The sequence below is a fragment of the Amblyomma americanum genome, chromosome 7, assembly GCF_052857255.1.
Source record: "Amblyomma americanum isolate KBUSLIRL-KWMA chromosome 7, ASM5285725v1, whole genome shotgun sequence".
NCBI classification, from domain to species: Eukaryota; Metazoa; Arthropoda; class Arachnida; order Ixodida; family Ixodidae; genus Amblyomma; species Amblyomma americanum.
The window spans coordinates 29869624-29894127 of record NC_135503.1 but is presented as its reverse complement, the minus strand read 5'-3'; the positions used below and the strand labels follow the sequence as shown (position 1 = coordinate 29894127).

General features: G+C 50.8%; 1 protein-coding gene across 3 annotated transcripts in view; it reads left to right on the top strand.

Moving 5' to 3' along the window:
- LOC144098767 (uncharacterized) overlaps window positions 1-24504 on the top strand; it is a 305162-nt gene that overhangs the window by 246062 nt on the left and 34596 nt on the right. For all 3 annotated transcript variants that reach the window (XM_077631630.1, XM_077631631.1, XM_077631629.1), the window contains one exon: window positions 19008-19302. In XM_077631630.1, the coding sequence (XP_077487756.1) occupies window positions 19008-19302 (295 nt within the window). The remainder of the gene's footprint in view (window positions 1-19007; window positions 19303-24504) is intronic.

Genomic DNA, 24504 nt, shown 5'->3' with positions numbered 1-24504 from the left:
TTCTGCGTTGTTGTTGTACCTTAATCTTTTCTGTGTCGTTAATAAGTGAAAGATGATCCACGAAAATATGGCGTGAAAGTAGTCTGTCCTGGCTTGTCTAACAAGCGAGTTAATAATTTACCTGAGGGCTGGTTCGGCTTGCGTTACCTTTTCCGTGTTTTCGTGTTAAACGTCTTGTAGCTGAGACGTCTTTGCATACACGTTTTTATTGTGCTCGTCCCATAATTAAAGCGTTCTCTGAAGCGGCGAGGGAAACGTGGACATGGACAGGCGAATAAAAATGTGTTTGAGCGCGCGCGCGCGTGTATGGAATACGTCAGACAGCATGTCTGTTCCTTTTCCTTGTTTTTTCTCAAGCGTACATCGTATTTGAACGTACTGTGATACAAACGGACCTTTTTTTTTTAATGAAAGCAGGTGTTCTGCTAAACTGTTAGTTTTAAAAAGTAACAATTACGATTCCCCGAAAGGTATGTATGTAGCCAGCCCACAGCACTAAATGCCCTTTTCGTCGTCTTAAGGCTAACGCAATTGCTGTATTTATTTTGTACAAATAGAGTCATTTGTATAGCTTAGTTGCCCCGAAATGTTTTTATAACAAATCACGTACACCCTTTATTTTTAATTTCTTTTGGGGGAAAGGAATTAGCGCAGTATCTGTCTTATATATCGTTGGACACCTGAATCGCACCGTAAGGGAAGGGATAAAGGAGGGAGTGAAAGAAGAAAGAGGTGCCTTAGTGGAGGTCTCCGGAATAATTTCGACCACCTGGGGATCTTTAACGTGCACTGACATCGCACAACACACGGGCGCCTTAGCGTATTGCCTCCATAAAAGCGCAGCCGCCGCGGTCGGGTTCTACACCCTTAATGCCTGAATCAGTGTTGGCCAGACGGTATTCCATGTACGGCGTTTCTAGATCCATGTGGCTCCCCACTGAGGGTAGAAGAGCTTGAGCTTTGCTCAAGCTGGCAAGACTAGGTGCTGGACAGTGGTGGCTGAAATAGTCAGCTGATATACACTGCAAGAAAACGGCGGGAATAGCAGGGTTGTGGGAGCACAGCCAACCGAAGTCCCAATATCCAGCCGTCACTCCGTGAAAAAGGGACGAACTCTGGCAAGATATGCTCCGTATACAAGCTCAGAAGACCCCAACTGCCGAAAAAGCTGTAGGGCGAACGGTGTGTACTGTGGTAGCACGTAAGCGAAGCCAAAGGGCCCATGCTGCTTTATGACACCTTTTTTTTCTTTTCTCCACGTGCAAGCTGACTGCAGTAGGACGTGTTCTTGAGCGGTTGATCGCAATGCTTGTACTTGTAAAAGACGAGGGGCGTGTCCAGATGAAGTCTGTTACAGGTACGGCACGCTCGGATGCTCTACATGTGCCATCATTAGGGTCGTCGCGAACGAGGCAAATACATATAAATGGGAATGCTGTCATCCTGAGGCGGCGCTGGCTACTCATTTCCTCGTTTCGTCTATGGGGCTACAGGCAGCAGCACTAAGGAATCGACGTTTGTGACACGCAAAGGATTTGAGGTCACACGCTTGTAAAGACCGCATCCATCACAGTGAGCTAAGAGATAAAATGGAATTCTCATTCAAACAAAGCCGCGCTCAAAGGTCAGGCGCGGGTGGCTTTTACAGCAGCTACATTTGGTCAGTGCACTTAGGCGCTGATACACTCGAATGAACGGGCAACCTCTGGAAATGCTCGTGATTGCTTTAGTCGCATGCAACTGCCGAAACAAGCCCCGAGACCCCGTCCAAACCGCGCTTCTTATTTTTGAGCATACTGTGTAGTATGGAACCTCGTTATAACCAAACGGTTTATAACGAAACTATGGATATAACGAAGGAGTGACGATTCCGCTTGAAAGCGTGATCAACAAGGGCTGTAACGAAGTTGCGACTATAACGAAGAAACCGCCGGGCACCTTCAACTTCGTTATAACGAGGCACCCAAATATTTGGGTGTCTTACACGAGAGCGTGAGAGACAGCCGGCCAATAGATTTTTTTTTTATCGACGCTATCTCAACGACTCCCCACCATCTCTGCCTGCGCCCGAAAACGGAACTAAGCCTGATTAGCCGAGTGGGAAGGAGCGCGACGGTGAAGCCGGACACTCAAGAAGAAACAAAATAAATAGACGGTTTCGCGATTGGATGTGCGGCCGATAATCGAGCTGACTCACGCGACCTATAGTGATGAGCGATTGATGGATGGGTGGATCGATTGTGGGAAGACGCCGCCGCTTTAGGTCCTCTTTAGGTCAGCGAACGAATTGGACAGAAAAAGAAAAATCTGGGTCGAGTCTTTCTCGCAGGCCGGGTGGTCGCTGGCTGAAAATTGCTTCCCGACGCGTAAACGGTGACGCACATCGGCTCCCGCTCCTCGATAGGATTTTAGTTTATTGATTTTTTATTTCCAGCGATAAGCGACGCGCACTGCGCTCTCGACGAGGCGACGCCGACCCTTCTCGCCCTGTATACGTATACGTTCAACCGCGCGCTGCACTTCGGGCGTGTATGGAGCGACCGGTCGCGTTCGCCTCCGAGCAAGCATATATACCGAAGCAATAAAAAAGAAAAGTACGAGGCAATCAACAAAACTGAACTACTCGAGAAAAGGAAGAAGAAACAACATGGTCCGGTACACTTTTGAAACGGCTGCATACGTCTGCGCTCAGCTTTAAAACGAGCTCACGCGTAATATATAAGGGAGCATCTGCGGGGAAGGAAACTTCGTCTTCGGGCACGCTAATCAACTTTAATTAAAGCCGGCGCTCATCCGACCTTTCAGTGGCGGGCAGAAATGGAGGCCTGCGACCGCAGAGGTGGTTTCTTTATGCGCTCTTTTTCAGTATGTCTCTGTGTGTGTGCTTGTGTGAAAACGTGTTTATTTACTCATTTATTTTTTTACTCAGCTTGCTATTCGCCTTTTTTTTTGCTTAATTTCTCGCGCACGCTATAATTTGTAGCCGTATAGAAACCGCCTCGTCTGAAGTGCAATGATTTTCTACATAGCAGCGGGGTAGCGTCGACGAATAAAGTCGATAGCCCAGTGAGGAAACAGGAAAATAATAAGAATAAAAAAAAAGTTTGTTTACTGCGGCGGGCCGCGTGTGAAGTCTTTCTCTCGTGTTGAGGAAGGCGTGGATAAGAGGCGCTATTTCTATTGAACCCGAATAGTTTGCGCGGAACATGCAGTACGTATACGAGGCCGCGGTGGCTCGGTCGCTGTACACCTTCGGGGCACTTGCGTTCCGCACTACTTGCTTTTCGTCGTGCGCGGCTGTTACCGGGGGGCTTATCTGCCTTGTTGAAGTTCACTCTGGCAGTCGAGAAACCTGGTTTGTAACGCGTTTCGTCGTCGTTGTTGTTGTTGTTGTTTTTGTTGTTGTTGTTAGCCTATCAAAAGATGACACATGTGAACTTCCTAACAAACGAATGCGTGCACTAAAAGGGAGGCGGGAAATTACGGGTCGTCGACATATATATCTTGTTGTTTATAGGGTATAGAAGGAAAGATGCGCAACACATCCATTGCGAGGCAAGCTTCCACTTGGTTTGGCTTGTTCGACTTGGAGGAGCCTGGACGTTATTCGCTACTGCCTTAGGTCGTTGTACAGCTATTGTTTACCTCGTTTTGATGCTCTGAGGGTCCAGTGAAAGTCTTTCTCTGGTTCTAGACCATCATGACTAGTGTGACTACACCCGTGACTGCGGCATTGTTGGTAGTGTTGGTGGTACAACCGCGTTAATAATGCTGGCTGCGTGAGTGTGTTTTTGCACGTGTGCATGGATGTACAGTTGAACCTCGTTACACCTAAGTTGAAGGGGCCCGGACGATTTCTTCGTTATAGCCGTAGCTTCGTTATAGCCCGTGTTGACCGAGCTCCCAAGCAGAATCGTCACTTCTTTCGTTATATCCATTATTTCTTTAGAAACCGTTTCGTTATAATGAGGTTCAACTGTACTTGTTTTCTAAGTCTTCGCATGCGTTAATTCGGGCCGGAAGCACAGGGCCGGTACCGATCAGATGTGTCCTGGGCGTTTGCGACAAATTAGCCTTTCGTACGGCATATTCATTTCTCTTTGTGATGCCTACAACACGAAAAAGCTTACGATAAATACTAAAAAAAAACGTATTTCATCTTACTGGCCGCTGTAACAAGCAGTACGCGCACTTCAGAAAGGTAGAAAGCGAAGGTTAAGAAAAGGCCAGCGCAAGGTATGCGTGTGTGCGCACTCATTACGACCACAGTGAATTACGTCTGACCTGAGAAAAGTTTATATATTTTCCCTCACTTCTTTGCCGTCGAAGCTGACGGCTCTTTGCACACGTGGCCCGAGCAGCGTCCTCAAAGCGAAGCAGCAAATCACCTGTCCAACAAACTCTCGCCAGTCTATAGTTTGTAAAGTGTGGCCGCGCGACATATTTGTGTCGCAGTGGCGCTGCGCCTCGGCTGTTCCGTCACAGAACGACGTTTGTCACGCTTGTCACTTCGCGCGCCAGCGTTGTGTATGCACGACTTCCGCGCCCTGCGTGGCCCATGCGTGTGGGAGTGACGCGCCGCGGGTCAGGCAGCCAGAGCCACCTGTCGGAGCGAAGCGCACCGTTAGTTGTCAAAATGCAACAACAGGGCCGGCCGGCCCGCCGGCATCTCTAGCGCCCCTGCTCCCGCCTTGATGTGCGCAAATCTAAGCCGCAGTCTTGCTTCTCCAACGCGCTTGCAAGAAGCGCGGGCCGTCGAGTTGCGCTCGGCTAATGGCTCTAACCCGATTTCCAGGCTGCTCGAGCCGCCGCTTCCGCCGACCGACCGACACGGGTGCTGGGCCCGGCTTGCATGCACTGCCGCCGTCCCGAACGCTGGGTGGCGCGCGCACTGCCCGCGATTTTCTCCCTCTTTCCTCCCTGCGTCGTTGTTTAATGGCTGGCCCAATTCGTGGCTAAGCGTATCGTCGTGCGAAGGCAATTTATCGACCGTCGTGTAGGCATGTGTACTACATGTGTCTGCCGGCTTTAACGAATGTAGGCTAGCCTTGCAGCGCTCGCGACAGCTAGCCACGGGCGCACGACGATGTGTCTTGTGATTTGCGTGCGTGTGTACGCATGGGCGTACGCTTGTTCACAAACACGCGCTACATTGTGTACACACATACGCAAACTACAGCGCCTTGTGAATTCTATGCCGCCACCACTTCCACTGTGTGTCGCAATGGAGGAGGATGGGGAGGAGGCTATGAGGAAAGAAAGGTGCGGTAACTGCTTTAGTCTGCGTGGACATCTAAGTGCGCCGTGAGGGAAGAGACGGAGCGAATATGTTGCGGTGGCATGCGTTTAGTGTGCCTATACCTGTATGATTAAGGTCAGGTGGATGATAATGAGTAATTAACTCATTGATTTTAATGAACCTTGGGGATTCCCCAGAACACTGGACTCGCATCGCTCCTGCTTCGAGCTGTTCGGATGGACTAATGGCAGGAGCGCCCCTATTTGAAATGCGGCGGTGTAAGCGGGCGCAGGCAGTCCTAGAAATGCTCTCTACTTTTTGAAATATTTTTATTTAAATTCGGCCTCGTCCTGCCATCTGACGGCCGCCCTTGTTAGCTTAGCTGGGAGAATGAATGCAAAAGGAAGGTGGTGGTCCTGGGTTCGATCCCCGTGCCTGGACCACTTCTATTAACAGCGGTATTTCTGAGAAATATCGATATACAGAGTCAATACTGATTATACTCCACATGAGCCACACTGCTGCACTAATTTGGAGGATAATGATTATAAATGCTCCCTTGATTGGAACTATACTTTTCATCGTGGGATTCCTTCTAAACCCACCGAACTAGTGTTTCTAGTTTCTACTGCCGCGCTTCGGTGACAGCGGGAAGCACGCCGTTTTCTTTATCAAGATTCAAGTGTGCCGGAGGAGCGCTATATTCGTTTCTCGTGTTCTTTGGAGCTCGGCGCTACTATATTCGAACGAGTCGGATACAACTCAACAACGAAGTGGGGGACACCACTCAAAAGAGGTCCTCCAGCCAATGGCGTCGACTGATTTTCACGACGCCGCGGACCCACGGTTAATCCGATATTAAACCCTTGTTGATTTCCTTTCATCTGCCACCGCCTTCAATGTCACGCTAGCAGGTGCAAGGGGATTAAGCACTACGTCATGAGAATTGGTCGACGCCATAGGCTGGAGGGCATCCTTTGAGGAGCATTTACTGCTTCATTCTTGAGTTGTATCCGACTATAATGAGATTGGGCGGCATCGCCTGCTGGGTTGGAAGAAGATGCTCGTGAGGCTGCGGTGATCGGTACTTGCGCCCTTTCGAAGAAGGACATTTCCCTTGTCCGGTTTTGTATGTCCCTGCTGAAAGCGGGCTGCCTTTCCTAACACTATATTTGTGTCTTCGCCGATACTTACATGGAACCTCTTGAAGAAAGGGAATAATGAAGGAGGGAGGTAGCAAATTCCCTACAATATGCTTGTACAGTCGTTTTAACGACTTCGTACGAATAAGGCTATCTCCGTTTTCAGCAGAAAATTATCCTCGTGAATTGAAAAGCTGCTAGACGGGGCCATCACTGAACTAACATGAGAAATGTTGCTGCATGTTCCGTTGTGTGACTAAAGTTTCGTCGAGAGATTAGGCGCGCTGTGAGTGAATGCATGGATTCATATGAGAGGCATATTAACGCATGCATGGTAATGCGCCTGTCCTGCTCATGGGGAGACCGCAAATTTTACAGTGAGACCACACGCAGGGATGCCACAATTTTGTTCTTGTTTAGTTCAGTCTTTTCTGTTTGCCCTTTTGTTTCACTGGTCTAAAAAAGGGCTGGTCGTTACTGCAGTGCACTTGGGGTTATGTTTAGCGTCGTCTTAGATACGGAACCTGGAGTACAAAAATGCATCCAGCATGTTCCGCACGCATCAGCACGTCGACGTTTCGAGAACGCCGCAAACGGCTCGAGCAGCACGCGAGGAATAGCTTTCAGGAAGCGACAGGCCGACCCCCACCGAACGTATATATACTGCCAAAACTTCCAGGTCGACGGGGTTCGTGCTTTCGCTTTCATTCCGGCCCGCATAAATTCCGTAGCGCGTGAGTGAATGCGGCGCCCGCGCGTGTATATACTATATGTGTACAAAGCAAGGAAACAGCGCGGAATAAACAGCCATGTTGCACGCACAACGAAACACGCCCGAAATTCGCCGGTCACGACGCCACAGTTTGGCTTGCCTTGGCTGCTGCTGCTTCGATTCGGTTTGGGCCGTGAACGGGGTCGCACGGCCCGCCACCCTCGCCCTAACTCACCTCCTCGACGTGTCTGTGCGTGTGATGGTGCCGGACGCCTTGGCAGCGTGCGATGCCGGCGGGCCGCTCTCGTCTTATGCGGGGACCGTGACCTGCTTAGCACATTCAGCGGCTGGGCTTGGGCACGCGCCCGTGAGGCGTGCACCACCGCTCTTCGTGCTGCAGGGGAGAAGAGTGTATGAATCCGTCTGGTTGGTTGGTTGTCCCCGGAGTTCGCACACTTCTCTTCCTGTTCGCGTGGGCGCGTTGCCCCCCTTCAGCTTGTGCGGTGCTGAGAGAGTGCGGAGTTTGTTAACCTCTTGTTTCGCCGCGGCGGGTGGCCCGCTAACTGGCGTTTAGTACACTGGCCTCCTTGTTTAGAGGTGTGCCGGCGTCGCCTCAGGCACGGAAGTGCAGGGCGAGGCGTTTAACTAGCTCACGGCGTTTTGGCGGGTAGTAGTGTTTTGGCGGGTTTAGGCTTGTGAGTGTGGGGTCGAGGGAGGGGGGTTAGTGGGTGGGTGGCAGTGCATCGGTGGGGTTGTTACAGTCTGCTAATTATGAAAAGAAAACAAATATGTTTATAAGTGTTTTTAGTTTGTCTTTTTCTCCTGCTCTTGAAGTCCTCAAGAGTAACGGTCCACACTATTACTACGTACAGATAAGTGTTTAAGCGTACCAGTATAGTGTCTGCAAGCTAGTCAAATTTACAAAATTGCAGCATCGTCACTCTCAAGGAGTAGTAAGGTCATTAATGTGACATCTTCCTCATATACCGCGAGCCGAGGGGGAGCACACAGCTCAGTGCTATAACCCCTAGCGTTATTGAGTCCATGCTCAACAAAATCGACCGTCAAAACACCCATTTTCTTCTTTACCGCATCTCAAATCGTTGTGGTCTTTTGTCACCTGACTTCCGTAACAAATATCTCCTAATTGAAGATAGCTGTATTTTCGAATCGCTTGCGACAAACCTGTGTCATCTGACATCAGCTCAACTGACGGTCTTCTATGGTATGCGGCGAAAGGAAGCTCAGGGTGCGAACCCTTTGAGCTGGATTCTAGGGTGCGAGAACAAGATCACTATAAACTGCACTCCCAAAACGAGCTCATTCACCCCGGATTGCCCATCTCCAACCTCAGCTTTCAGCGGCGCGTCTAGTTCGGCGTACAATCGATATCGACACCGTCATCTTCGCCACGTTTCGGTCCAGCCGCATCGATTCCTCGACGCCGACTTGTGCAAAGTATGCAGGCGCGAAGATCTGCCCGATTCATATAACCACGCCGGGGCGGCGAAGCGTGCAGCTCGTTCTCCACAGCCCGGGGGCACGCGTATCGCATACGCCCGTTGCCGAAGCAAAGCAAAGCCAGCAAGAGAGCGAGCGGCTGCCGGCGATTTCGTCTTCCACGGCGCGTCTCTTTCTCGCTTCGGCGTCTCCGTTCGAGCGTGACGCCGCCGCCGCCGCATGCCGATCTCGCCGGCGCTGAGCCGAGGCGGTGTTGGTTGCTGGCCTCGTGCATACCTATCCACACCACCTCGCGGAGCCTTGTTGTGCGTGTGTCTTTAATCTCTTCTTCTTCTTCTTCTTCTTCTTCTTCTTCTTCTTCTTCTTCTTCTTCTTCTTCTTCTTCTTCTTCGTCTTCTTCTTCTTTCTTTCGACATTTCTTCCCGCGCCGGGCGAAAGCGTCCCTCGTTGTTTGTCCGGGGTGAACGCACGATCGCCGCGAGGATGACGGCGCTCGGTGCGCTACGCCCACTTAGCCGCGTCGTTTACAGCGATTGAAAACTGCATGGCCGCAGTTCCGTACACCAAATCGAATCCCGGTTTTCTTGCGAAGTCGGCGTGGAGGTGCGCGTGTCGTTTCGCTAAATCGGAGAGTTCGCTATAAGAGGGAGAGAACAAGGAACATGGCAAGAATGGAGTTGAGAGGCCTTCGTTCTCAAGCAGTGACGATGCTGTTGTTTGCCGGTGGGTAATTTGCATCGAGGGTGGCTAGCAGGTGCTAGGCGATTGGCCATGACGTCATGACTATGGGTCGACGCCATTGATTAGAGCGCGCGGGCTCCTCTAGAGGCATTCGCCGCTTCGCTTTTGAGCGGTATCCGGCTATATACCTCAAGTCATGGTGGCAGAATAGTCCTCGCCGCAGCTTTTTTTTTGTTTTTTTTTCGGCGATACATGAATGATACCTAATATATATCACTCCATAAAAAGTGCAATCTTGCGTTCGTATATATGGCAGCCAAATATCGAACTTGTTCTCCCTCCACATCAGACTGAGAGCGGCTGCAAGCTTGAAGCTCGCACTGTACGCAACTGTTATGCGAGAACGCGCGTGCGCGGGCAGCCCCACCTGATAAGCATGTTTGACGCCGAGGAAGAAAACACGGTCTGCGCGCTCTTGTTGACGTGATCGGTGTTTTCCGACAGCTGCGCATCATGGTAGCCCGAACATGGCTGCTGGATGAGGACAATGTGACGGTGTTGTGCACGACGGTCTCTTGTTTCGTGCTTGGCGCCTGTATACAGTGTGCGGGCGTTCCGCCTAGCTAGTACCGCATTCCTTGCCAGCTGTGACGTAAGACGGCGAGAGGCCAATGCTGCTTGCTGTCAGTGCCACTTCCATCGTATACGTCCCGTGAGGATGCAGATACAAGGAAAACACTCTCCTGATCTTTTATTATTGTTATTAGTATTGAGAGGAAGAGAAAGCGAGTGCTATCGATCCCTCCCGTGTGCTGTCGGCGCCTTGCACCTTGCCTGAAATGAGAGAGCGCAGTGGGTCGGAAGAAATTAAGAAAGAAGGCGACTTCACTGGAGCGAAACTCGTTCCTAAACGGCGCAAGGGAAGGAGATAGACGCAGAGAAAGTGAGAGCACGACCGATATTAGAGGGGAATGATAAATGACGTTAAGGACGTCTGGTGGGGCTGCCGTGCCGAAGACAAGTTTCGCCGCGCGGCATCGGGCTAATGGGTGCCATCTTCTCCGGTGCTTGTGTAGGGCGTCTCGGGGTCCCTGCTCCGACGTAATTGTGGCTGCGACGTCTCGGGTAGCGGCGCGCTGCGCGCGTAACCCGACGCTTGGTTGGTTGGTCGTTAGCGGCACAAGGGGGGTTGACCCCGCGCTAGAGAACGTAAGCGAATCTTCTTTGCGGACCTCTTGGGGCGAAGTTTTTAGCAGAAGAACGAAATATTGCGGATGGAACGAGCAGAATATAGATTGGCTGCGCATGCCTGCGTGCGGTAAGCCGTATATAAGCTGTTTAAAAATGCTATTCCACTTACCACACCGTGTGTTCGACGAAGAATGTCAAACGTGGATTTTCAAATCCATCCGCAAGGCTTTCTGAAAGCAGCGGTTCAGGCCGCCCATATTTGTGCGATTTCTTCAAACCGCCCAAGTTCAGAATGAGGTTGTCATTGCAAAAAGGACACCGTCATCTTCATGCGCGCATGTGTGTTTGTGTGTGATTGCGCTTCTTTATGACTGAAAATTTCACGTAGTACTGCACAGGCTTCAAGATATATGAATTAGTATTAACTGCCTATAGCTTAGATTGTAAAAAAAAAGATCTGCTTTAAGTGTGCACCGACAGTACTGCTTGTTATTTGACCCTATCCTTCGCAACTTCTATTCAGCTTGTAGCACACCTTGTATAACGAGGTACAGCCTTGCTCAGAAGTCTCTAGTCCACAGGATTTGCATTTTAGCCGCGTAGCTGAGCAGTTACGGCGCACCCGAAGTTACGGTACACATCTCTCGAGAGCAAGTAACATTCGTTCTCACTCCTTTAAACTATTCGAGGTTCGAGGGTGCCGTAAGAGTTGACCATAAGGCTCAAGAGCAACATTATATGGCCTGGAAACTTTTGAGTCAAACTGTATGCCTCAGATATACTCTTAAATTTTCGCCTCTGGACCGTCGCGAACATAGAGTTTCTTTTTCATGGAGCTTCCTCAAGACCACTTCAGCCACCATGGGCGCTCTAAGCATCATGGTCCGGTGTGCTCTCGTCTGTTTTTCCACTGCCGCCCTGCATGAGACGCCGAACCATCGGCTGGTCGACGCTGCCGTAATATCACTAAAAATGTGGGGAGTTGCACATGCACAGGGACGGGATTGAAATGGGGCTACGCGTTAGGCCCGGCCGCGCATAATTTTCTCAGCTCCCGCGCATTTCGCGTGCCGCGGTGGGCCCGCGAACAATGGTTTGCCTCGGGGCAATCGTGCAGATGGACCACGCACACGCGTGCTCCACATTTGTGTGTCATGGCCGGGGAGTTTGCGTTTCGGCGGAGCTGCGCCGCATTCAATCACAGATCGGCCTCGGGTCGCTGCCAACGAGCCTGCATTGTGGAACCTGTGCGAATAAGCGTGACTGCATACATCCCCGTGCTGATGGACGGGGTGTTCCCAGGCGCCTCCAAGGCTATTAATCCAGAACTTTGGCGCGTTGAAACCGTCGAGGATGTGCCTCCGTGCGCGCGTTTTCCTTCTGTTTCGGCAGTTTTTCTCGGACCCTTGTCTAACGAGGGCGTTATTAACGACTACTTCATTATAGCCTCCAGTAGCCGGCTTCCAGTTTCGTGTGTCGCCTAAAATTTGTACTGAAATGAGCGCCAGATGCTTACAGGGGTGAATCTGTCGAGGTGGATCCAGGGGCGGATTTACGGGTCCCTCCCACCTGCCACCTTCTCCAAGAGGGGCCCGTAGATCCGCCCCTGGATGTTTGAACGCATTTTCGATGCTTGTTTTATACCACATCTCAGGTGCGCGAAACCTCGATATATTTGTTCGTTTGGGATAATAGCTGCTTAAATCTGTTTTCGCGAATCGACTGTCGCAACTGTCGCGGTTTGTTAGTCGGTTGCCCCAGACTAAGTTCCGCGCAATGCTAGTTGTACGAATCCTGCAAGGACGGTATAAGGCGTGGTGGTATAAGCGTTTACGCATCACTTTAGGACAGTGTAATTGTAAATGGGGGTTCATGATCGCTGCTTCCAGGATCCCTTCCTTTGCTTTTGACAAGCACAGTGCATTTGTTAGCCATCAGCTCGAGTTTATTTGGGTCAGCTGTCGAGGTATTCATTCGAGCCTAACTTTAACTCCATCTCGCTACACCGAGTTCCACTAAAATAGCCAGCCGCCTGGTATCTTTGTTTCGCTTTTCGTCTACTTACATTTCTGGAGTTATGTTTTAATGCTGTGTTTTGCTTTCATCGTTTTTAGCACCACTTGTGTTGCCTTATTGATCTGAAGTCACATTTAAGGGATGATCATTTCCTCGAAAACATCTTCGTACTCTGGTGTATTCCCGTGTCCAACATTCTCGGACAGAAATTTTGAATATCGAAAAATTTTAAGATACTCTTAAGGAAATATTGATTCTTCTGATGTGTAAACAATTTTTTCTTTTAACATGTTTCCATCAATCGCATCGACAGTTAAGACTGTCATAGAAAACCATTGGGGAACGCTTTCGACGACAGACGTTTTTAGCATACCGGAGACGTATACCGGTTTACCGGACCCCTCCTACGCACGCGCAGTGACTCCCCCCACCCCCCCACCCCCCTGACCCCAACAATGCCACCGCGCATGCGTGGGAGGGGTCCGGTAAACCGATATACGTCTCTGCTAGTACGCCTCCGGTATGCTAAAAACGCCTGATATCTATAACGTAAATAGGAAAAAAGTGCAAGACTGGAAAAAAGTGCAAGACTGCCGTCAGGTGATCTGCTGGTATATTGATTGTTATAGTGAAACCATACATTATATGAAAAAATTGTGTTCATAAACTGTTTCCTGCTCAAAAATGCTTTTGTCCAAAATTGTTGGGTGTGTCAGACGCCAACGTAGGATCGATAACCTAGGGCGCGACGTCAGGGGACAAAAAATAAGCAACAGTTCTTATAAAGGCAACAGTCGTGCGCAATATGAAAGATAACGAAGTTTGAGCATTCATTTTTTGACTACTCCATAATTACGTGGCATGCACAGTTTTTCTGTTAAGTTAATGACTGGTCGCGATAGGTTGCTCGGGATGAGCAGCCTGGGTCTCACAATCCTCACCGGTGGCAGCACCTGCCATCGCTGGGCTGTGGCGCATTGCTTAACCGCGCTACACCATTGCGCCAGCAGTGGTTTTAGGGCTCCCAGTGATCTATAAATTCAAAGTAGAGATTGACCAATTCCGCATTATGGGCACTAACCCGTCAACGCTATCGCGTCATACCTTTAAGGAAGAGCTTAAGTGTCCCCGCCAGTGCTTCTAGCTATAGTTTTTCTCTTGGGGTATAATATCCAAAATTGATTCTCAAATTTAGTGAAGAAATAACCATACAGTTCTCATCTTTGGTACTAGACGCGAACACACACAGAACACAAGGAAGGGAACGGGACAAAGCGCTTTGTACCGTTCCCTTCCTCGTGTTCTGTGTGTGTTCGCGCCTAGTACCAAAGATGAATTGTGACCAACTCGCCCTAGAAGACATTCTTTTAATACAGTTCTCAGTTTTGTGCAAAAAGTTTGTTCCCTCTCATATTGCTCGCTACTCTATACACAACAGACGCAGGAGCGCAAAAATCCGTTGGTTCCATATTCAGCGTAAGAGTATAGCGCGCGCGAGCGCCACCCGTCTTGCCATTAAAGAGCTCGCCCAAGCGAGCACAGGAAGCACTGTATAGGAACACCTGACGCGCTGCCTCCGCACTGTCCACCAACGGATAAATCGCGCAACGACCAGCGTGCGTGATTCTCCACCGCAGCGCGCGCCGTACACCTTGCAGGCAGCAGCTGACGGACGCGCCCTGGCAGCTGGCCTGCGCCGGCCTCGGCTGTATACGCCATTACGCCCGTGTACGATTCCAATCCCGCGCGCAAGGTGTGATCGCGTGGGCAGTGCTTGTTATGGAGCTGAGGCGGCGCGCCGCAAACGAGCTCGCCAGGGGCGCTCGGCGTGGGTTCGTCCGCCGCCACGGGCCGCAGAAGCTGTTCACCTCTGGCCGTCCCCTCACCACCTGTGACTTGGGTGCTTCCTACGCGTATGCGCTACCGCGGAGCAACAGATGCGGAGTCCCGGCGGAGATTTACCGTCGTCGCCTCCGCTTCTGTTCGTTCCTGGGAGCTCTCCGCTGAGAGCTTAATAACGTCCCAATGTGAGAAAACGGAAAGGGAGAGGGTGCGCGAAGAAAGAAGGCGGACTCGGCTGGACGAGCCCAGTGGAGTGGGGCAATGGAAATGAGGTCGAGTTGCGATTTTCGCTTAATTCGCTCATTGGATGGCCACTGTTTAGATTTAGTTGCCGCAATGTCCGGATTCTCCGTCTTGGGTGCATGAAAGCTGATGCATTTTGGATCACGGACTCTGGTTTGGTCGCGCCGCGGTTTAATACAAAATGACGTATTTAGTGTCTCTGTGTGATGTTAGTTCGTCCAATACCGGCCAGCCATAGGAGGCTGATAACGGGTAGAAATTCGAAAGGTTGTGTCGATACTGGGGGTATGCCCATCCCGCGCGTAACAAAATGGCGTCTCCGGACCGAACACCGGTCGTCACTAGACTCACCACCTTAAACGGAGGTGCTGGCAGTCTACTTTTGGCACTCTAAACTAATCAATCTAGTTTATGCATTCTTCTTTAGATGTTTAGAGCTTTACGGTCGTATTGCTGGGCCGGTTGGTTCGAAATCCATCGAACCGATTTCGATACGAAATTCGGTTCCGAAATCCGTGAATGCGACAACACTACTTTCACTACTTTCTACACTACTTGTCGGATTGTACTGAGCCAACAGCCGCGTCCCGAGAGTTGCTCGCATTTCGGAGTTGCCCGCCTTGCTCCGAGAGTTGAAACCGTGGCTCTTTGTCGGTACTTTCTGCCACGTACATTTATTCAATCGAGCAAAAGCCCCAAATCCGTGGCCTCTTTGTTGGGCCAAATACGCAGAAAAAAATTAACGAAGCATTTTAAACGGAACCACGCTCAGAGGTCTGAGCTTCCTTTGGACGGAACAAGCAGCGAATGTTGCACATCACGTCGAGTGAGCGTTTCCCCGGGGACAGACTTTGCGGTTATGCAGCTCTAGGCGCTCCTTGGTCAAGCGTTGCTGCAACCTGCCGTGCCACCACCGCAGGCGCCGCCGGCAGCGTGCGTTATGTCGGTCGGACGCATTGTGCTAAGCTCCCTCGACAATGCGTGCACGCCGCGAGCCTCGCCACAGGCGTTCATTATGCTCCACGTATGCGAGCCGGAGCTTCTCAGGCCCGCAATCTCGCAGCTCATAAATCTGCCGTTCGCCCGTGTACTTAGGCGACTAAGCACCACGCCTCGTAGGCGGTGGCCTTATTTCATGAAACTCCTTTCTTCCTTCTACACGCGGCAGCCATATAGTCTCGTCCTCTGCGTAGAGCAAGCCCGAGTCATCCAATAAGGCTTCGCCCAATCTAATACACGGCTTCGGTAACGGGCGGCAGACGCCGCGTGGAAGCGCGTCGGATGCGCGCCGCGCAGGAATTGGCGGGTGTGCACCGCGCCGCCGCCTTTCTCATCGACGGGCCGATCTCGGGAATGGTGCGGGACGAAGAAGCGTGCCCTGCAGCCGCGTCTCTCGCGCATGCATTGGGCAAGCAAGCGCGCGTCGCCATGAATTATTCATACCCGGGTGGCAACAAGAGCGCCACGCAGCCGTGACGCTGTGCTTCGTATGACCGGGCCCGGCAATTTTCGCGACCTGCGAGCTCTTGTTGGCCGGGAGAAGACGTGCGACGACGCGGGAGCGAATGAAGCCGGCAGCTCGGTTCTGCAAAATGACCGCCGCCACGTATGGTCGCGTCGCGATCTGATCTCGTGCGACCGTGCGAAGTCCGCCGGTGCACCTTCACTGCCGCGATCGTGGCGATGGTTTCAGAATGCTCTTCGCTGGTTCTGGGAGGGTTTGGGGTGGCTGAATGAAAGCTGACCTGCCTCCTTTTAGTGCGCCTCCAGGACGTTGGGCTTTGGTTTTGATATTTGCCACCCACTGCGCTGGCAATAAGATTTGTGCTCAAGGCTGCGCGATCGAATCTCGGCGGGGGCGAAATGCAAATGAGCTCGTGTGTCTTGCAGTGTCAGTGGCGGTCGATATTAATCCGGAGCCCTCCACTACGGCCTTTCTCATAGCCCGCGTGGTGCAGATTTGGGAGGCTAAGTCTTGATCTTCGGGATTTCCTGTTGTTGCCGCGGTGGCTCAGTGGTTAGGGCACTCGGCTACTGATGCGCAGTTCCCGGGTTCGAACCCGACCGCGGCGGCTGCGTTTTTATGGAGGCAAAACGCTAAGGCGCCCGTGCGCTGTGCGATGTCAGTGCACGTTATAAATATCCCCAGGTGGTCGAAATTATTCCGGAGCCCTCCATTACGGCACCTCTTTCTTCTTTCACTCCCTCCTTTATCCCTTCCCTTAAGGCGCGGTTCAGGTGTCCATCGATATATGAGACAGATACTGCGCCATTTCCTTTTCCCCCAAACCAATTATTATTATTATTATTATTATTATTATTATTATTTTTATTATTATTATTATTATTATTATTATTATTATTATTATTATTATTACTTCCTGTCAATCATATTTGTTCCCGAGCATTGCTCGGGATAAAACTCCTTCACTAGTTCAGCGCTATATTTGTTTCTTCTTCCTTGTGTCAATGTCTTGTCTGCGCTGGAGAAGAGAGGGAAAGAGATAAGGTAAAATTTCTGAAGCTCTGCAGACGACTTTATTGGCACTTGTCTGGTTGGTTAGCGGGCGGTGATGTAGGATGGCGCTTAGTTTTCACAGCATTAAACTGTCGGTTCTCGATTTGCGAACGGGAATTGGCAGCTTGTCTGCTTCTGGGCAACCGGCGTGTCTATGCTGTTGTAGGCCCGTCCCTTCGAAAGTTTGACTCAGCCGAGTGTCCTCGTGCTTGCGTCTGCGACTTCCTACGCATGGATAATTAGTTGCCGTACTCAGAAAACAAACAAATAAAGTATGGATGAGAAGTTATATATTTCAAACTCGGCATCCTTTCTCTAACATAGAATTCACATTGTAATTGGGTGACGTCGCCACTTGCACCCCAAGAGCTTCCTAAGAACTGGGATTTCTTTGGGGAGGAGAAGAAGGCAGTGCCATGCAACTGGAACTGCAACTGGAAGCGCAGATCTGCCCACTGAAATGTAAATTACTCGAGACGTGCCGCCTGCCAATTGGATTAGTGGCGCTTTTAATTTGTATGCATTCATTTGAAAGGGGTCTCTCCTTCGGTGGTTTGACCCATTCTGTCTCTGTAATCCAGCGCTGCAATTCAGAACCGTAATCCAGCCGTTGACTATATAACTCCGAACTACTGCTGCTTACTCTGGTGCAAGGGGACCCGTGTAATCGTGCTACTTGCAGAAACTTCGTCTTTCAAGCACCAGTTGCCTTCCATTTCTCAGAAAACTTTCGCGCAAGAATTGCCGGAACGAGTTCGATTTCTTGATGCCTAGCTTCCGTGATGACACTCATAGGGCTGGTTCCAGCGAATGTCAAAGATCTAGTGCTTTCCGACGTGCACTGTTTTCAAGCAGCCCTCGCTTGCGCATGGTGACCGTCTTTACGCTTGAGGTTACCCGTGCATACTTTCCAGGTGTAAAGGTCTTGGAGGCGTACCTCACCTTTTCCGGGGCATTGTGGTCTAAGTTGATCTTGGATCCTCCAGCACACTGCGTTGCTTTAGAACCTGACATAAAACTATCGTTTTCACTCGTTGGCACCAAAAGTGGATGAAAGTTCTGGTAGTTCTTTTACAACGATAGCTATTAAAGGGCCGTTCCCTATACATGAGCGTTGGCGTTGTGGTATAGCAGCCGGCGTAACGGAAAGGTGCTAGCCACGGTAACCACCTTTGTGGAAGGAGGAAGAGATAGATTGCAATGACGTCACTCACAACGTCTGTGGAACGGCCATGGTAACGCACCACGCTGAGTGGTCCAAAACCGGTGATGTCATGTTTGACAACGTACTTCCTCTGCCTCGTAATTCCTCCTACTGTTGTGACGACCTCTTGAAACGCATGCATACACCTAGCTCATCTTTCAGAATCAGGCATTTATCCACAACTCGAACGCAGGGAATTCACTGCAAAAGGGAGGATTGTTGGTCCAGTTGGTTCATGATTCCAGACTGAAAGCGGCGCGAAAAACGGGACAAGATGGAGAGAAGCAACACACACAGCACCGCACAGCACCGGTGCTGTGTGTGTTGCTTCTCTCCATCTTGCCCCGTTTTTCGCGCCGTTTTAAGTCCTGAATGCAGGGAATTCGTTCATGACTTATCGAGGACTGGCAGAAAAGTGCTACTTGAAGAGCGAATATGTCTGAAAAATAATAAAAGTGGTCTCTAACTGTGCATTATGCTTGTCGCTCTTAAATTCATTTCCTCTGTATGTCGCGAAATAACAGCATGTCAGCAGCTGTCGCTGAATTTCGCGTTGCACAGTGGTAACCGTCCTGTGAGCTCCCCCCCCCCCCCCCCCCCCAATGCCCCCTCCCTCCAAGTTTCCGATGTCACTCTGATCTCTGCGGGAGGTGTTTGTCCTTCGGTACCTGCAACGTGGCTGGTGATGCCGAGTACGTTGATGATGGTGTCTTGAATTGGGTCTTCCACCACTCACGTCAATCCTACGTGCTTTGCAGGAAAGTATGCCGCAACTGCAAGTGTCCGCGGGAGGAGCACCAGGACGGTCCCATGGCGGCCAACCAAGCCGAGGTGGACCGGCTGCTGCAGAAGGCCTCGTCGCCGGCATTCGCCACTTCGCCGACTCCGCAGCCGCACCACCCGCAGCACCCTCCCGTGCACTCGGCGGCCACGGGGCCCAACCCGGGCTCCGGCACCACCGAGGCCGTCCAGCGCCAGTCGCACTCCGACGACGACAGCGGCTGCGCGCTGGAGGAGTACACCTGGGTGCCCCCCGGGCTCAAGCCCGAACAGGTATGCTATGTGGGCACGGAGGCTTGCGTCGCGTTGACACAGAACTGCACTAGGACTGCACTTGCACTGTAACAAAAATTCACAGGGATGCCTAATTACATTATGAGTTGGCAATGCAATAGCAATAGGAAGATACGTTTAATGCCTTCAGTTAAAGTGACGCCATTTCCGGTTTGGTGGCATCACTTATACTTCCAGTCAATGGACGAATATTATGACCGACGACACCTTTCTTCTTTTTCTTTCGGTCAGGCCTCTATAACGCATTAAAACTATTTTCAACCGTGGTGGCTAGAACATTCGGCATGAAAAGCTATAGCAAAAGGAACTCTGTCTGTATACACTTTTGTAGTAAGCGCACCTACGGTTATACTTCTTGCAATTCACCTTGCCAGTCATCCGTTACGTCGAAACCTATAGCTGCCTACGAAAAAGCTTGATCTAAGGCGGAGGGCAGCACTGTGCACAGTGATATAGTCGGATACAACTCAAGAACGAATTCGCATATGCCACTCAAAGGTCTTCTTGCCAATGGCATCGACCGGCTCTCATGACGTCTTGATTAATCCGCTTAGATCCGCTGGCGTGACATGCAGATTGAAAGGGGATTAACCACGGCTTAACCGGATTAACCGCAACGTCATGAAGACCGGTCGACTCCATTGGCTGGAGGGCCACCTTTGAGGGGCATTCGCCGCTTGGCTGTTGAGTTGCAGCCGGTGTAACTCTATGAGCAAATGCAGCTTCGTGGTAACCCACCTGGAATCACGAGGAATACATCACTGGATATCGTAGGTAGAGGCTTCTGAGCTTACTGGACCTGACTTGGATTATTATGATATAGTTATTTGACGAAGGTTTCTGAGAAAAGAAAGAAGCCAGACAAGAGAGGTGAGAAGAGGGATGCGTGTGCCTGCCCACGTCCTTTCGTTCGCCTTTCATTAATAATAATAATAATAATAATAATAATAATAATAATAATAATAATAATAATAATAATAATAATAATAATAATAATTGTTTTTTGGGGGAAAGGAAATGGCGCAATATCTGTCTCATATATCGTTGGACACCTGAACCGCGCAGTAAGGGAAGGGATAAAGGATGCAGTGAAAGAAGAAAGGAAGAAGAGGTGCCGTAGTGGAGGGCTCCGGTATGATTTCGACCACCTGGGGATCTTTAACGTGCACTGACATCGCACAGCACACGGGCGCCTTAGCGTTTTTCCTCCATAAAAACGCAGCCGCCGCGGTCGGGTTCGAACCCGGGAACTCCGGATCAGTAGTCGAGCGCCCTAATTGTAGATCTGTACCGCAGCTTCACTGCACTGGAAAGTGGCTTCCTCCGGCTTTCTCTCACTCTCTCCCGTTAGAAAGAAAAAGCTGTCACAACGGGACCTATCAGGCCGGCTCGTGCGTCGGGTGTGCCCGCCGCATATTCCGTGGGCTTACATTTCAAAATAGGCACTCGTTCGCCCGGAGTCAGGTTGCGCAAGCCAGTCACGGAAGGTGAAAGTTAATTCGACCGGTTTTCGGGGCCATTGACTACGGAATGTGCTTCGAGAGAGGGCGGGGGAAGCCGGGGCAGGGCTGCACTCTGTGGGGGGACAGGACGGTGGCAAGTGCGCAGCGGTGGTGCTCTGTCAAAGGCGCCGGATTATAGGATGGAGCCATGGAGTGGGCGCAGTAAAAACAGGGGAGAGAGTGACGAGTGGGCCCCAAGAAAGCGAACACGAATAACCCCTGCGGGCGGTGATGGCGTCGGTGCCGCCAATTACTGCTATTCGAAACGACCCCTCGCTCTCCTGGCCCGATACGCAGAGGCCTCAAGCACGGACGGATTATTGCCGCCCTTTCCCTTCGCTCCCCATCTTTCTGCTGCCCCGCTATTCGTCTCCGCTTCCTCCTTGGCGATTCGAATGGCCGATAATGATGCACGGAGGATGGCGACCACGTGTCGAGCTGCCGCGCGTTTCGTTTTATTATGGTGGCCTCTGGAGTGTATACACACAACATGGAGTGAGGCTCCTCCGGCGGCAGCGGCTTTTGTCGCTGGTCTGAGAGATGCTGAATATTCACACAGCAAAGCGAGTATATGTGTATCAGAGCGCCCCTCGCGGGGAGTGGGCAAGATGAAATTGCAAATTGGAAAATTTGTTTTTGAGGAAAGGAAATGATGCAGTGACTGTCTTACTTATCTCGGCGGACACGTGAAATGCGCCGTGAGGGAAGGGATAAAGGAGGGAGTGAAGGAAGAAAGAGGCGCCGCAGTGGAGGGCTCAGGAATAATTTCGACCACCTGGGGATCCTTAGCGTGCACGTCTAAAACAGTTACTGCATTACAGTTCTCGACCGCGGCGGCTGCGTTTTTATGGAGGCAAAACGCTAAGGCGCTCGTGTGCTGTGCGATGTCAGTGCACGTTAAAGATCCCCAGGTGGTCGAAATTATTCCGGAGCCCTCCACTACGGCACCTACCTCTTCCTTTCTTCTTTCACTCCCTCCTTTATCCCTGCCCTTGCGGCGCGGTTAAGGTGTCCAACGATATATGAGAAAGATACTGCGCCATTTCCTTTCCCCGAAATAATAATAATAATTGGTTTTTGGGGAAATGAAATGGCGCAGTATCTGTCTCATATATCGTTGGACACCTGAACCGCGCCGTAAGGGAAGGGATAAAGGAGGGAGTGAAAGAAGAAAGGGAGAGTGGTTCCGTAGTGAAGGGCTCCGGAATAATTTCGACCACCTGGGGATCTTTAACGTGCACTGACATCGCACAGCACACGGGCGCCTTAGCGTTTTTCCTCCATAAAAACGCAGCCGCCGCGGTCGGGTTCGAACCCGGGAACCCCGAAAAACCAATTATTATTATTATTACAGTTCTCGGTGCTGTTTGCTATCGGTTCTTTATGCGTTCAGGAAGCAGCAACAACTTCTCCTGCGTATGCATTTAGACCCGTGTTCATGCGCGCCTAAGTAAATATTTCGGGCTCAGAATAAATCATGATAAACTTGGCACTTGCCTGGACGCCGTGTGTACAAAGCTAGGCTAAGCAAACATCATTCGAGGACTGGTCAAAGAGCGTCTATGGATGCACAGTTCTTCATTTCCATCGTCTATATACGCTGGTGTTTTCTAATGGGCTTAACGCTTCGGGTTGGTTGGCGGCGGAACAAATCACTGGCCCGTCAACACAGCGGTTTGGTCGAAGACCCTTTCCCAAACATTTCACCCCAGAAAAGCCGAGCACCAGGCCGAGGGAAATCTAGTACCCATTATAAAAACCGGTGGGTCCCCAGCGGCACTGGGAATCGAACCCAGCACCTCCCGAATGCGAGGTGAGTGCTCTACCACCAGGCCACGGCTTCGGTAAAAAAAAAAAAAGAACGGCCATAAGTGGGCTTTTACCGCACGAGGCGGATTTAGGGTTGGTTGACGGCGGGAGCAAATCACTGGCCCGTCAACACAATGGTTGCTACGCTGCTCAAGTGGCGTTTCTTGTTCAACACGACCCACAGAAATGCTGTGCATTAAAATGTGCGCGGAGTCTGACGAGAGCATTGACGTAGTTGAAGCACTATATGCTACACATGCGGATGGCGTTGACATATTGAATCACGGCAGGCTATCAAATGTGCCTACTCGGCGACGTCGATATAGAGCTATCGTGGCTTTAAATTGCGCTTAATGTGGTATAACGGTCTATTACAAATCCCTGATTTGCCCGTACTGGTGGTGCGGAGGGCCGTCAGCCGACGTGTCGAGAAACGTTATCGATGAAGACGTGGTGTCCGCAGTCTACCGTCGCATCGACGTGCGGAATTTCCAGTAATGAGATTCTCCTCTTTTATAGTTCTCTATGTGATTCGATGGGTGGACAGTGGAAGTCACCCGTAACTGAGGATTACAAGTTGAGCGAGTTGGAATCTGATGCAGTGAGTCGGCGCTTCTGGTGTGTGTATGTGTGTTTCTTGTGTGTGCTTTGTCTGCGCTGTTCCCAGAAACGACGATATTCTCAAGATTGCACACATAACGCAACATCGAACATAATTTGTAATATGTAGACCTCCAGCGCAGCGTTGCATCCCGGCGCCACGCGAGCGTGTAAATCACGACAAGCCCCACGTACGAGTATGTGCTGGTCCTAACGCTCCACCGTTCTGATGTAGCCTTTGCATATGCTCCTGGCTTTTTCGGATACAACTCAAGAACGAAGCGACTTTTCCCCGTCGAAGAGGGGCGCGACAATGCAGGGAGAGGACAATTCCTTTTCATTTGCCACTCCCTGCATTTTCACGCTAGCAGGGCCATGAGAATCTGCCGACGCCATTGGCTGGAATTGGGTCCTCTGAAGGGGAAAAGCCGCTTCGTTCTTGTGTTGTATCCGAGTGTAGTCACGTCTTGCTTACCGCAAAAGCAGACATCAATATCCGATGTGCGTCAGGTGTTCGAAGTATACATACCATTCACCGCACGGTTTCTCACCGCTACTGAACAGTTGCAGCAAACAGGGCTTCCGATCATGCCGGTTGTAGTAATAGCTGTAAGTTCAGGTTCCTTGGTACAGTAGGCCATTTAGGCTGTGATAAGCCAAACGCAAACAGCCGCTTTACTCTGCACATGTTCTGAGCGCGAAAGGATAAGGACCGCGCGAACAAAGACAACACAGGCGTATATCATCCCGGGGCCCTTGTCCTTTTGTGCTCAGAACATGTACGGCCAGTACCATTTCGCCCAAATTTCCGTTTTACTGAGATATAAACCCTGTATGCGCGCGGAATATGCCCCAGACAACGTGCTTGCATGCAGGTAAACGATATAACCTGTTTCGCATGCAGACGAAGCCTCATTTTTACTTACTGAGAAAGTTCGAGAGCCTCGGCAGTGATGCATACAATTTGTTGGCCAGCGCACGGCGTGGACTTCTTCTACACTCCGCAGCTTTTGCATGTGTGTGTATGTGTCCAGAGTATTCGTGCTCAACTGCCTCTCAGTCTTTTCTCGTTTGGCTTCCTTTTTATACATCAGACTTCTCTCGTCGTCCTGTCCTATACACGGCCTTGATAAAAGCAGCGTCCACTTAAGTAGAGGACTGCCTTTTTTGTCTGCCCTTTTATGTTGGGCGGACGTTCTGTGAGGTCGTCGGCTGTTCTTTAGGCATAAAAAAAGGAGGGGGGGGGGGTGGCGGCATCCACGGATATCAG